We start from the raw sequence: 15,293 nt of genomic DNA, 5'->3' as shown, positions 1-15,293 counted from the left end.
AAAATGCATTTAAAATAAAGCATTATTTCCTTTTAAATATCACAACTTTCCTTAATTTTATGCAATTTATTTTGAATTTGAAAATTTTAATCTAACTATATTAGAATAACCTGCTTATTTGATTTTTTCAATGTTTATAATTTTATATTTGAAATATATTCACTGTTATTAACTTTTAATTTTTATTTAAAATTTTTTAATGCTTTCTGAAATAAAAATACCAACATTAATTTAAGCATTTTAAAATCAGGGGCGCCTGGGTGACTCAGTCAGTGAGCGTCTACGGCTCAGGTCATGATCCCGGGGTCCTGGGATCAAGCCCCGAGCAGAGAGCCTGCTTCTCCTTCTCCCTCTGCCGCTCCCTCTGCCACTTCCCCTGCTTGTGCTTTCTTGCAAATAAATATTTATTTATTTGAGAGAGAGAGAGACACAGCGAGAGAGGGAACACAAGCAGGGGGAGTGGGAGAGGGAGAAGCAGGCTTCCCGCCGAGCAAGGAGCCCGATACAGGGCTTGATCCCAGGACCCCGGGACCATGACCTTAGCAGAAGGCAGACATTCAATGACTGAGCCACCCAGGGACCCCAGTAAATAAGATCTTTAAAAAAAATAAATAAATAAATAAAATAGAATGAAATCAAAATGGGATTGTCATTTTGCTCCATACTGTAAACATTAGTTGAAACAAAACAGAAATGTTATATATATTGATATCAGATGGCTGAACTCAGAAATGTTTATTACTGCTAAAATTTACTTTAGTTCTAATAAGATCTAAGAAGATTCTATGTCTTTAATGTTAAGAATAAATCTCTTGTAGGGTCCCTGTGTGGTGCAATCGGTTAAGCATCTGACTCTTGGTTTCAGCTCAGGTCATGATCTCAGGGTTGGACTCCAAGCTCAGTAAGGAGTCTGCTGAAGTTTCCTCTCTCCCTCTCCCTCCGCCTCTCCCCCTGCTTGCTCAGTTTCTCTCTCTCTCTCTGCCTCTAAAATAAATAAATCTTAAAATACATATCTTGTAAAAAAAAAAAAGAATACATCTCTTGTAGAATAGATATATTTGGGTCTTTTTAAAATCCATTTTTATAATCTCTTTTAATTGGAAAATTTAGTCTACCAACTTTTAAAGTGATTATTAATATGTTTGGGTCTGGGTATACCCTTTATTATTTCTTTTCTATTTGTCTCCTCTGTGTTTTATTCCTCCATTCCTCTATTCCTCCTTTCCTTTTTTTTTTGTTTGTTTTCAATTACTTGTTGAATATTCCTTAGAATTCCATTTTAGTTTTCCTACTGGCTTTTTAGCTATACTTCTCTGCATTTGTGTTTTTACAATATGCCCTGGGCATTACACTGTATAACCCACATAGTTAAAAAACTTGCAATGACAGAAATCCATATCCCCTACTCAAAGCCTTTATACTCTGTTATAATGTATTAGATCATGTTATGTATTGATGTTATGTAATGATGTATTACATCATGCCATATATATTACATTACCCCACAAGACCATATTATAATTATAGCTTTAGTCACATTATTATAAAGAAATTAAGAGGGAAAAAAAGCAAAAAACAAATCATTCACATTTACCCAGAGATAAACTTCCTTCAGCATTTCTTACAGTGCTTATCTGCCAGTGTGGAATTCTCTAAGCATGCTTTTATCTGAAAACATCCTTAGTTCACCCTCACCCTTGAAGAGTATTTTTGCCAGATACAGAATTTTGTGTAACACACCTACCTCCTGTGTGTACTGCCCCCAACCACAGTGTGTCTGCTTCCACTCAAGCTCCAGTATCTTCAAGTAGCTGTTTTTTCTATTATTTCCAGGTTCTAAAGTTGTTTTCTTTGGGGGAGTCAGTTAGGTGGCCTAGCATCATTGAATTTATCACTTTGATTCCCCTTTCCACCCGCTTTATTGAGGTATAATTTATGTACAGTAAAACTCACTTCACATTCATTTCTAAAGTGTACTGACTTTTAAATAAATTGGCCTGAACATAAATATACCCACACAGTATGTCCAATGTGGTTTTGAAAAAGTTGAGCACTATTCAAAGTTTTAAGTTTACCCAAGGAAAGAAATACCAATCTTGATAGCTAGCTATGTGGACTTTAAAAAGCTTTATATATGCTCTTCATACAATACATTCCTAAAGGGCCACATCATACTCTTAGTAAATCCTAAACTCTATGTTATAAATAAGGCACTGCAGAGACCTCTAATACAAATTAGGAGGAGATTAACTAACCTTTTTTGGGCCTTTTGTCCTTGGTGTAAGATTTTTAACAGCACTTCCCTTCTTAGGGACTGAAGTCTGTGCAGGTGGTTTAATGCGACCTGATTTCCTGATCTGCTGTGTTGGTAATATTACAGCAGTTTTCTGTGGAGACTGCATTGAACGTTGGGTTGCTTTGGAAACAGAAGACTGTGTTTTTGCTATATTCTTTGTAACAGGCACTGAGGAAAAAAAAAACAACACAAAAATAAAACTAAAGTAAATGACACTGGTATTGTCTTCTTAGGACTCTAAAGAAATTTAACTCAACCATTAAAAATATTCCAAAGGTTATTCATTGAAAACCACTTAAAATAAAAGTACCATTTAAAATGAAGTTTCAGAGGGCACCTGAGTGGTTCAGTCAGTTAAGTGTCTGACTCTTGATTTCAGCTCATATCATGATCTGAGGGGTCATGAGATCAAGCCTCACATCGAGCTCCATGCTCAGCAAAAGTCTGCTTGAGATTCTCTCTCCCTCTGCCCCTCCCCCCACTCACACGTGTGCCCTCTCTCTCTCCCACTAAATAAATAAAATCTAAATACATACATACGTACATATATATATATATAAAATGAAGTTTTAGGTATTTAAGATTTCAGATTATCAGCAAGTAGTCGAATTCTCCAGAAAAAAATAAAGAGGCTTTTATAAGACAAACCAGTAACTTCAAACTTAGCATAGTGAAAATTTCTAGCAATTTACTTTTTGTCTGCTTCTCCTGTTTTTAGTTCTTAGCACAGAAAAGAGTTTTCCCTTCAGAAAATACCATGCCAAAATATCTAACCATGCCATATGCAGGAATCACTTTACCCATCAATACAGAAAAACACAGCAAAACAGCTATCAACTTGTAGTTCATCTTTCAGAGGCCAGAGGAATTCCCTGCATTTGATTTTTAATGGCTCAAGCACATTACGTTCCTATATGTACGTCTAGTAATACAGCTTCATATACTACAATATAGACTCTACATTAACATTGTCATGGAAGGACCATTATCACACTCAAGTAAGCCCTATCCAGACAGTTTGAGCATGTCAAATGAAGTTACCTGCCAGGTTACTTTTGTCTATGTTCATAGTCAAGTAAAAAGAGATGTTTTTAGTATTAATCTCTTAATTTTATTACAAAAACATGAATTTTACATAGTAAGAAGTACTAATTCCAAAAATTCTTTACAGGAAGAGCTGTGTAAGTAAAACATTTATACATTTATGTAAAACTCAACTGCTTTTAATTGGAGGGCTTCATTTTACAACTTGAAACTAATCTATCACTTTGCTCCTCCCATACTCCAAGACTATGTATAAATCTGACCTTCGACAGAGAATAACACATCCTCCCGGTAGCCTTTTTATCTACTTTCTATCACTTGCCAAACCAAGAGGAGGGAACAGCCTTCTCTCAGCTGCCAGGGCAAAGGGAAGACCACTTAACTGCCACCATCATTTCCCCCGCTTATTTACAGTAATTCAGGTACTTACCCCAGTCTCCTTACCTCTTTACCATCATCTACCTCATACTCCACACTCACTTCTCCTTTCTTCAGTAACTCCAGTGACCTAATTCACACTATTTCTCTCTCTCACACAGTCTCCCTGTCATCATCTTCAGTAATTTAAACATCATAATCTGATGCTTCATCATCCTGACCTCATCACCAAGAGTTCAGCCCCTCCCTAAAATGGTTATACTTAGCTACTTCTGGATTCTTCTATCTCCAAGACAACCACTGTGCCACCTTTCTTTACCTCCAATTTTCTTACCTGTCATCTTTGCTTCATACAAACTGACCATGCTTTTTATGCTCATTATGAGCTCTAGCTACCAACCCTCTCCATTTTCATTCAATCTGTTAACTTTCTTCTGGCTTTGCTTTACTACTTATCAACCTCCCATCCACTTCTGCCAATAGCCCTCTAACTAGTATCCCTTACTTTATCACCCCTTGATCTTTGATCATGTCTAGCATGTTGGCTCCCATCTTTGAGGCACACTATCATTTGCTTTCTCTGGTCTTGAGCTACAGAACAAGGGTCAGCAATCTTTTCCTATAAGGGCCAGAGAGTAAGTATTTCAGGCTTTGAAGGCCGTATATAGTCTCCAACACACATTCTTCTTTGTTTGCTTGGTTTTCTTAAGTCGTTTATGAATATAAAAACCATTCTTACCTCACAGGCTACATGGGCTGGATGTGGCTGGCCCTTGGATTGTAGTTTGCAACTCTTGCTTTGGAACATGAGAATATTATTGATTGCTATAAAATCCACACTAACCTGAATTGGGGTGTCACTGCTGCAACTCACTAATTTCTAAGTATGTTCCACAGCAGAATGTTTTTCCCTGTTAAAAGTTTCTATCTCCTTCTCACTCTATTCCATTCAGCAAACGATTATGGGAAGATTAAAGGGTATCTTTGGGAGTGACCATAACCATACCATTTCTCCATCTTAAAATGCTGTTAGTTTCATTCATTTTCATCTTTTCCTCTTGCATCAAATGAAAAGTTTTGTCTCTACTCTTCTAAGTCCAATCAATCCCCTTTACTTATGTCCTAATAACTATCTTCTTTGGTTCCTCTGGGATATTATGGTTTCAATGTCCTCCTCTCTCTTCATGGTATTTAATCACTTGATCCCCAACTCATTGCTCTCTCTTACAACCCTCATAAACCCTTTATTTTGAAGTTAGCTCTCCTAGTTTCTGGTATACTTTCAAGCCCTTGCATGAATCTCCTTCTATTCACTACCAAAATACCAAGAATCACCTATACTTGATACTTCAATTTCCTCATTATTCTATGTTTCCTTAGCCCCCTGTAATAAACTTTTCTTCTTCCAAACATATTTTAAAGAAATTCTTTCCCAAATCAGTAATGACACTTTCCTAGTTACTAAATCCAAATAAATCCTCACCGTCTTGACTAATCTATTCATCTCCACAGTTCTGGTCTCCACCTCTGAATACATGGCATGAAGAAAAGGAAACAGATTAGGCTTTGGACCTGAGTTTAAATTCTTGTGCCAGGTTGGTTTAAGACAGAACCTAGGAGAACAGAAGGTCCTCAAAAAATACTTACTGAATGAACGAAAACTATTTTCAACCTGCAAGCCAATGTTATTCCTCTAAAACCGGTTCAATATGTAATTAAGTTATAACGAATAAAAAGTAACTTCGTGGAACATGGCAAATGTAATGAAATCATTATTTGATTTAAGAATTTTGGCATTTTAAAATTTAAAATGTGGCATTTGAAACTAATAAACCGTGGGACACAAATACTTGAGCTACAGCTTCAAATATTCCCCTAAAATATAATAGTCTATGATAATAAGAGCTCCTTAATTCATGGTATATACATATGTATGAGCAAAATAAAAAAAATTATAAAAAATTTTATGTATGAAAAGAAATTTTCACTTTAGAAAGCAAGCTTTTCAAAGGCAAATACTCATTTTCATTTACTGCCATATCCCCAGCACCTAGAACAAAATACTTTTTCAACTATTTTAACTAAAGAGGAAAGAGTAATCATCCAATATATTAGACATCAAAATTAACCTATATACATTATACATGTATTTACCTCCAAAAAGCAATCATATAACATATACACCATGCTGAAACTCTATTAAGTATTAATTAAATTATTTCCAATACAAAATAAATTTGTTTAAATGTTAAGGCTCAAATTATATATAGCACTATAACCATGTGTTCATAGTGGCCACAAAGTGAGTAAAAACCTTTTTGAAAAAAGTATGTGAAATATATAGAAGGATATACTAACCATCTTTAATAAAATTTTTATGTGAATACCTAACACAAAACCTACCTGGTTCTTCAGCTTATCTTCAGATAGAACAGAGAATGTTCAGCTAAGAAAAATATTCAGGAGATGAGAAGTTAGTGAATTGTGGAAATGCAAAAGAAATTAATAAATCTTGGGAAATGATCAGAAGGCAGTAAATAAAGTCAAGAGGAGGCCTGGAAGCCTGGAACGGGGGGAACTGAAGAAAGGAAACAGATGTCAATATTTATTGGCTACCCATTACATGCTAGGCACTTATCTATCTGCTACCCCATGTAATCCACCCAAACGTCCTATGAGGTAGGGATCGTTTCGCCCACTTTCTACATGAGGAGACTTAGGCTCTGTGAGGTTAGATAATTTAGCCAAGATCACCCATTTGGCTAAGAGAGTTTGGTCTCCTAAGTGCATGCTTTTTCAAATATGCTGCCTTGCTTCCTGTCCTCTAGCAAAAAAAGGCTATTAAAATTCACTCCCCTGAGTCACAGTGCACATGTTTACAAAAAGAGGGTGAGGGGGACAAAAGACAACCTTGTGAATTCCTATGTGATATTTCACTAGAGAGTCCATAGGTGCTGACTTAAGTTTTTTAAAAAACCAGAAGTAGAGGCATACTTACAAAGACAAAACATTAACAAGTACAGACAAAAACATGCTGGTAAAACTTTTCATGCTTGGGGATTTAACCTTATTTAATATTTATTTCCAAATAGTACTCATTAAATATACATTTCTGCTGACACATGAAGATGCTTTATTACTGAAAGATAGTGCTTGCCTTCTCTGAACTGTGAAAAGACAGCTGCACATACAATTACCACAGAAAAGGAAATACACTTAGAAATGAACAGCAACTTCCTGGTTCCAGCTACTGTTACACATGTGCTGGTTTAGCTTACACATGGCTGACTTGAACCTAAACAAAAACGGATCAGAGATATAAATTAATATGTACCTTGCTTTTGATTTAAAAAGACTTAAGAGGTATGGTTGCTTAGTGTTCTTCAGATTTTCCATCCACCAGTTACTCAATACTTAGTGTGTACTTTTTACCAGCCTAGGCAATTTAGGAAATCCAGAAGAAATAAATATGGTCCCAGTCATATAGTTCATGTTTCCCATGAGTATAACTGTGGATCCATAAAATTCCTATTTCCTTAAGTAGAAAGATGATACAGGATTTCCTTCCCCTCAAATAGACTGAATGCTATATGACAAGAACAGAAATTACTATAAAAACAGATTCCTTGAACTTGAGCCAAGAAATAAACAAAATCAAATTCTAAATAGCCAAAAACAGAAAAGTAAGATATGGTCTGGAGAAACCAAAAGTCGTAAAAAAGAAAAATCTGTCATTGTAAACGTTTGACTTTGGAACCTTTTTCAGGGTTAGAAATTCTTTGCAAGTCATCTTCCTTGTTCTTAAAACTACATGTACAATTAAACTATCCTTTATACTAAAATCGTTCATACTGCTAACTACAAACCCAAGGAAACAATATAAACCTCAACTGTGAAAAAATACAGAGATATCAACAGAGATAGTTACACTTACACTATCATTATCCAAAGTACTTGAGGCCTGGTATTCACAAAAGCTCAGTTGAGGTGCCCAGTACCTTTATCTGGAATTTTGCTCCCTGACTCACTGAGCTCACAATGCCACAAACTGACTGGTCATGGGCCGCAGTAAGAGCAAAGGGGAGGTAAGTCAGCTGCAAACCCCCTGATCTTCCTTCATTCACTCCTGCTGCCATCCCATGCCATCACCCTGGCCTCCCTGACTGGGGTTTCAGATTCTACCACATTTGTTCTCTCTTCTCTCCCAACCTGTATTACAGGAGCCGCCCATCCCATCCCAGAAGCCCAACCTTGCTTCAGAAACTAAATGTTCTTAACAGCCAGAGTCTGCTTTTCCTCTGAAATTTTGAATCCCCTAGGATTCTTCTTGTCACATTAAGAGTTACCTTTCCCTTTCCATAAGCATGCTGAGAGTCTTTTATTTTTTTTTAAACATTTAACATCAAATGGATTTTTTTGTTGTTTGTTTTTTAAAGATTTTATTCACTTATTTCAGAGAGAGAACATGAGTAGGGGGAGGGGAGAGAGGCAGAGGGGGAGGGAGAGGGAAAGGGAGAGAGTCCCAAGCAGACTCCATGCCAAACTCAGAGCCCGACATGGGCCTTGATCCCACAACCCTGAGATCATGACCTGAGCAGAAACCAAGAGTCTGATGCTTAATTGACTGAGCCACCCAGGCATCCGTGAACCTCAATTAAGCTAAGAAAAACTCTTAAAGGAAACCACAGGGGGTAGTTACTAGTGGAAAGGAAAACAAGGAAGCATGTTCCTGACACCACAGGAGGCATTTGGAAGCCAGAAGCCAGCTGAGGACTATGAATCTTCTCAGAAGAAGCAAGATAAAGATCAGATGGACATGGGACTCTGGTACCAACTACTCATTATACCTATTCCTTTCTCTGCTTCTCATTATCTAGGGCAGGGACACTGCTTCCAGATTAATTAGGTTCAAATCCAGATTTACCACAAAATAACTATGAGACCTTAGGCAAATTCTTTAAATTCAGCATGTGGTACATGGTAAATACATTCAATAAATGTTAACTGTTAAGTAGCAGCAGCATCACCACCACCACCAGCCCTGTCACTATTCTCATTCACCCTTCCCAGGCTCTGCAGGTGCTCCTGGCCCTCTTTTATCAATGGATAGGGTATTGGGGAAACCTTGTTGTCAATGCCTAGCAAATGCAAGAAAAAAGTTTCCTCCAAAGAAGGAACTCCTATTTACCTACATTCTGTCTAGCTAATACCTTCACTCCTACCTTTCACGACCAAACTTCTTGAAAGACTAGCCCATGTTCACTATTACGGCCATTTTCTTATTTTTCAACCCTCTGCAATTACACTTCCAGACAACTCTTTTTAGGGAACCTCTGGGTGCTAAGGTCACCCACAAACTCCTAACAGCACTAAACACTTTAGATAATGTCTTCTTTTTTAAATTCTTTATTGGCTCTCACACAGCCACTCTCTCCTGGTCTTCCTTCTACTTGTCACTTTTCCTGTGGTGTTCCCCAGAATTAGCCACCTTCTCCCTACCCCCACCTCAGTTTTGAGTGCTTTAAGTTTACTCCCTTCATTTTAGCTACTGCCTACACATAATGATTGCCAAACTGCTTGCTCTTATGTTCTGCTGCCCACTTAAGTATTCATAAGCCACCCCCCACCCATCATAAGCCTCTCTCAAGTTTCAGAGCTGTGTTTTCAATAGCCAACTAGATAATCTAAATAGGCATCTCTTGGGACACCTGGGGGGCTCAGTTGGTTAAGCATCTGACTCTCGGTTTCGGTTCAGGTCATGATCTCATGGGTCCTGGGACTGAGCCCTGCATTGAACTCTGCACTCAGTAGGGAGTCTGCTTCAAGATTCTTTCCCTCTGCCCCTCCCCCAACTCATGGGCGCATGTTCTCCTTCTCTCAAATATATAAATAAACCTTTAAATAGGCATCTCTGATTCAACATGTCCAAAACCAAAATTCACCATGCTTATCCATGATATGCTCTATCTTGAACGACATTACCTTTTACACTCAATTATCAAAAGTCAGAAATCTTGAAGACATCTTCGTACTCTTCCTCCATCCACATGTCTAACCAAGACTACCTAAGTATTTCCTAGTTGTATTCTTCTTTATGCCCATGAAATGACTTGGTTCAGATTCTCATGACTTCTCACATAAGCTATAACACTAGCCTCTAAACTGGCATTCCTGGCTGCCCTTTCCAATCCATACTCGATAGCACATAATCATGATCTTTCTAAAATACAAACTATATGTGGGGCACCTGGCTGGCTCAGTCTGAAGAGTATGTGACTCTTGATCTCAGGGTTGTGAGTTTGAGCTCCATGTGGGGTGTAGAGATTACTTAAATAAATAAAAAACTTAAAAAAAAAAATCCAAACTGTATGTCACTTTTCCTCTTAAAAATCTTCAGAAACGCCTAAGTAACTCAGTCAGTTAAGTGTCCAACTCTTTGTTTTGGCTCAGGTCATGATCTCATGAGTTATGAGATCAAGCCCCGCATCAGGCTTCACTCTCAGCAGGGAGTCTGCTTGAAAATTCTCTCACTCTACCCCTCCTCCCACTTGCACATGGTCTGTCTCTCTCTCTCTCTCTCTCTCACTCACTCAAATAAATAAATCTTCAGTGATGCCACAACATCCATAGGCTAAAATCCAAACTCCTTGGCCTGGTGTCCAAGGCCCTCTACATATCTTCACAGCCTCATCTCCTCTATTCTCCAACTATCATTATAGATTCAGCCATAATCATCTGTTTCAGGTCCCCTGACTGCCTTTGTAGAAGTTGATCCAAGCCTTCCCTCCCTTGTCAATGGCTTACCTACTATACATTTGAAACTCTGCTCAATTATCAGCACTGCAAAATTCTAGCACTAAATTCCCAGGCACACCATAGGACCTAAGGCTCATAAACTGCACATACTGCATGTATCTCTGGCAGCACAGATATTACAGCATCTTATCTTTACTTACATATCTATCTGTCCCACCACACTGTGAATTCCTTTAGGGGAAGCAACTATGTAAGTTCGAACCATTATTATACCTCCAATATCTGGTCTAATGCCTGCCACATAATGGCATCCAATAAATGTTTGTTAAATGAATAAATGTTTAATATCCAAGTTTTGTCTCTGGTCATATATTCCCATAGAAACAGTACAGGTAGTTTATGCATTAAATAGACCACCATGGCTTGATCACAACATTTTACAATTTTCTTGGAAAAATATGCTTCACCTCAACAAAGCAGGTTACAGAGGGAACTCAACCTAATAAAGGCCATATATGAAAAACCCACAGCTGACATACACAATGGTGAAAAACTGAGAGCTTTTCCCCTAAGGTCAGGAATAAGATAAGGATGTCCACTCTTACCACTTTTATTCAACATAGTACTGGTAATCCTAGCTACAGCTATCACACAACAGCAACAAAAAATAAAAGGCATCCAAATTGGTAAGGAAGTAGTAAAACTTTCACTGTCTGCATATGACATGATAGTATATATAAAAACCCTAAAGACTCCACCAAAAAACTACTAGAACTGACATATGAATGCAGTAAGGTCACAGAATACACAATGTACAGAAATCCATTGCATTTCTATACACTAAAAATGAGGTAGCAAAAAGAGAAATTAAGAAAACAATCCCATTTACAATTGCACCAAAAATAATAAATTCCTAGGAATAAACTTAACCAAGGAGGTGAAAAACCTGTACTCTGGAAACTATAAAATACTGATAAAAGAAACTGAAGATGACAAAAACAAATGGAAAGACAGTCCATGCTCATGGATTGGGAAAACCAGTATTGTTAAAATATCCATACTACCCAAAGCAATCCACAGATTTAATACAATCCCTATCAAAATACCAACAGCATTTTCCACAAAACTAGACCAAATAATCCTAAAATTTGTATGGAACCACAAAAGACCCCAAACAGCCAAAACAATTTTGAAAAAGAAGAACAGGGGCGCCTGGGTGGCTCAGTCGTTAAGCGTCTGCCTTCGGCTCGGGTCATGATCCCAGGGTCCTGGGATCGAGTCCCACATCAGGCTCCCTGCTCGGTGGAAAGCCTGCTTCTCCCTCTCCCGCTCCCCCTGCTTGTGTTCCTGCTCTCGCGCTCTCTCTCTCTGTCAAATAAATAAATAAAATCCTTAAAAAAAAAAAAAAGAAAGGAAAAAAAGAAGAACAGAACTAACGAAGTATCACAACCACAGATTTCAAGATATACTACAAAGCTGTAGCAATCAGAATAGTATGGTACTGGCAAAAAAATAAACACATAAATCAATGGAACAGAGTAGAGAGCCCAGAAATAAAACCACAATTATGTGGTCAATTAATCTTCAGCAAAGGAGGCAAGAATAAGCAATGGGAAAAGGACAGTCTCTTCTACAAATGGTGCTGGGAAAACTGGACAGCTACATGCAAAATAATGAAACTAAAAAAAAAAAAAAAAGAATGAAACTAGACCACTTTCTTATACGGTACACAAAAATAAACTCAAAATGGATTAAAGATCTAAATCTGACATCTAAAACCATAAAAATCCCAGAGGAGAGCCCAGGCAGTAATTTCTCTGATACTGAACAGAGCAAATTTTTTTTAGATTTGTCTCCTGAGGCAAGGAAAACAAAAGCAAAATTAAACTATTGGGACTACCTCAAAATAAAAAGCTTCAGAATAGCAAAACAAACAATCAACAAAACGAAAGGCAACTGAATGGGAGAAGATATATGTAAATGATGTATCTGATAAGGGGTTAGTATACAAAATATATAAAGAACTTACACAACTCAACACTCCCAAAAACACAAATAATCCAATTAAAAAATGGGCAGAAGATATGAATAGGCATTTCTCCAAAGAAGACATACAAATGGCCAACAGACACGTGAAAAGATGCTCACCATCACTCACTATTGGGGAAATGCAAATCAAAACCACAATGAGATATCACCACACACCTGTCAGAATGGCTAAATACAAAAACACAAGAGACAAGTGTTGGTGAGGACATGGAGAAATAAAAACCGCTATGCACTGTTGGTGGTAATGCAAACTGGTGTAGCCACTCTGGAAGACAGTATGGAGGTTCCTCAAAAAATTAAAAATAGAATTACCATAGGATCCAGTAATTCCACTATTGGGCATTTACTCAAAAAATACAAAAACACTAATTCAAAAAATATATGCACCCTTATGTTTATTGCAGCATGATTTACAATAGCCAAATTATAGAACCAACTCAAGTGTCTACTGAGAGATGAACGGATAAAGATGATGTGATACACACACACACACACACACACACACACACACATATACACATACATATAATGGAATATTACTCAGCCATAAAAAAGAAAGAGATCTTGCCATCTGCGACAACATGGATGTATCTAGAGAGTATAAGGCTAAGTGAAATAAGTCAGTAAGAGAAAGACAAATACCATACGATTTCACACATGTGGAACTTAAGAAACAAAACAAAAAAGAGACAAACCAAAAAACAGACTCTTAACTATACAGAACAAATTGATGGTTACCAGAGAGGAGATGGGTGGGGGGATGGGTGAAATAGGTGAAGGGAATTAAGAGTTCACTTATGGTGGCTTCAAATACTAATCAACCAAGTTAAAAATCAATTTCTAGGATACACTTTATGAACTATGAGAGACTACGGACTCTGAAAAACAAACTGAGGGTTCTAGAGGGGAGGCGGGTGGGGGGATGCGTTAGCCTGGTGATGGGTATTAAAGAGGGCACATTCTGCATGGAGCCCTGGGTGTTATGCACAAACAATGAATCATGGAACACTACATCAAGAACTAATGATGTGATGTATGGTGATTAACATAACATGATAATAATAAAAAAATAAATAAATGAAGGACTTCAAATCAAAATCACAATTTGGGGGCGCCTGGGTGGCTCAGTCAGTTAAGCATCTGCCTTCCGCTCAGGTCATGATCCCAGGGTCCTGGGATCGAGCCCTGCATCGGGCTCCCTGCTCAGCGGGGAGTCTACTTATCCCTCTCCCTCTGCCTCTCCCTCTGCCACCTCGGGCTCTCTCTCGCTCTCACTCTCTCTCTCTCAAATAAATCTTAAAAAAAAATCACAATTTGGTACCACTTTATACCCACTAAGATGCCTATTAAAAAGGAAAATAGTAAGTGCTGACAGAAATATGGAAAAATTGTAACCCCCATACATTGCTGGTGGGAATGTAAACTGATGCAGCTGCTGGGAAACAGTTTGGCAGTACCAGAAAACGTTAACCATAGAATTCACATATGAACCAGCAATTCCATTCCTAGGTATACACCCCAAATAAATGAAAACAGGGACTCTAATAAGTACATGTACAGGGATGTTCACAGCAGTATTATTCACAGAAGCCAAAGGGTGAAAACAGCCCAAATGTACATCAACGAATAAATGGATAAACAAATGTGTTATACATGCATACAATGGAAATATTTTTCATCCGTAAGAGAATGAAGTATTGATACCTGAAATGGCATGAATGAATCTTGAAAACATTACACTAAGTGAAAGAAGCCAGACACAAAATCACAGACTGTATGATTCAATTTACATGAAATATCTAGAATAGGTAAATCTATAAAACAAAATACAGATTAGTGGTTACCAGGGGCAACAGGGAAGAGAGAATGGGAAGCAACTACTCAGTGGGTACAGGGTTTCCTTTTAGGGTGATGAAATGTTTTGAAATTAGATAAAGGTAGTAGCTGCACAACATTATGCATGTACTAAGTGACCCTAAATTGTGCATTTTAAAATGGCTAATTTTATGTTATGTGAATTTCACCTCATTTGAAAAAACAACACTGGGTAGAAAAAGGAAATGTGTATACTTCAAATGGGCCAGAGACTTTGCATATATTATTAAAATTTGTGTTTATAATTTTGTAAATCAAATATTATCTCCATTTTACATATAAAGAAATAGAGGCTCAGTGTGATAAGTAACATCTTTTAAAAAAAGATTTTATTTGTTTATCTGAGAGAGAGAGAGAGAGAGAAAGCGCACAAGCAGGGGGGAGAGGCAGAGATAGAGCTGAGCAGGGAGCCCGATGCGGGACTCGATCCCAGGACCCCGAGACCATGACCTGAGCCAAAGGCAGACGCTTAACCAACAGAGCCACCCAGGCACCCTAAATAAATAAAATCTTAAAAAAATAAAAAAAATTAAAAATAAAATGAGATTCAAATTCAGGACTGTCTCACCAAAAAGCCCATACTCTTTGCTGAAACTGAATACTATTTTTAATTAGTGAGGGGAAATAATGAAAGGACATGTCTTTCAATTAAAATATTTTCTTCTATAAACCTAGCAAAACAAAATGCAGAATTAAATAGTTGGGTAAACATTTCTTCAGGTTTATATTTGAGGGAGCTTATGTGTAAACCACAAATAAAAATATCTGAAGTACTACTAGAAATAAATTATCAACATGCCCTTAATAATCCAATGTTTAGGGGCTTTCCCTTTTTTCAATTCTCTTGGCTAAATAAACCCTTAAGAAAAAAAAATTGCATCAAATATTGGAGGAG

The 15,293-nt window shown here is 37.4% G+C and overlaps 1 protein-coding gene across 8 annotated transcripts in view; it reads right to left on the bottom strand.

Annotated features, from left to right (window-relative positions):
- SCML2 (Scm polycomb group protein like 2) overlaps positions 1-15,293 on the bottom strand; it is a 92,065-nt gene that overhangs the window by 19,517 nt on the left and 57,255 nt on the right. For all 8 annotated transcript variants that reach the window (XM_025857861.2, XM_025857863.2, XM_073902030.1 and 5 more), the window contains one exon: positions 2,256-2,464. In XM_025857861.2, the coding sequence (XP_025713646.1) occupies positions 2,256-2,464 (209 nt within the window). The remainder of the gene's footprint in view (positions 1-2,255; positions 2,465-15,293) is intronic.

Source organism: Callorhinus ursinus, unplaced genomic scaffold (genome assembly GCF_003265705.2).
Source record: "Callorhinus ursinus isolate GAN/ISIS: 27379988/994484 unplaced genomic scaffold, GSC_fseal_2.0 scaffold16, whole genome shotgun sequence".
NCBI classification, from domain to species: Eukaryota; Metazoa; Chordata; class Mammalia; order Carnivora; family Otariidae; genus Callorhinus; species Callorhinus ursinus.
The sequence above is the reverse complement of the archived record's forward strand: the minus strand, read 5'-3'. Positions and strand labels throughout refer to the sequence as shown.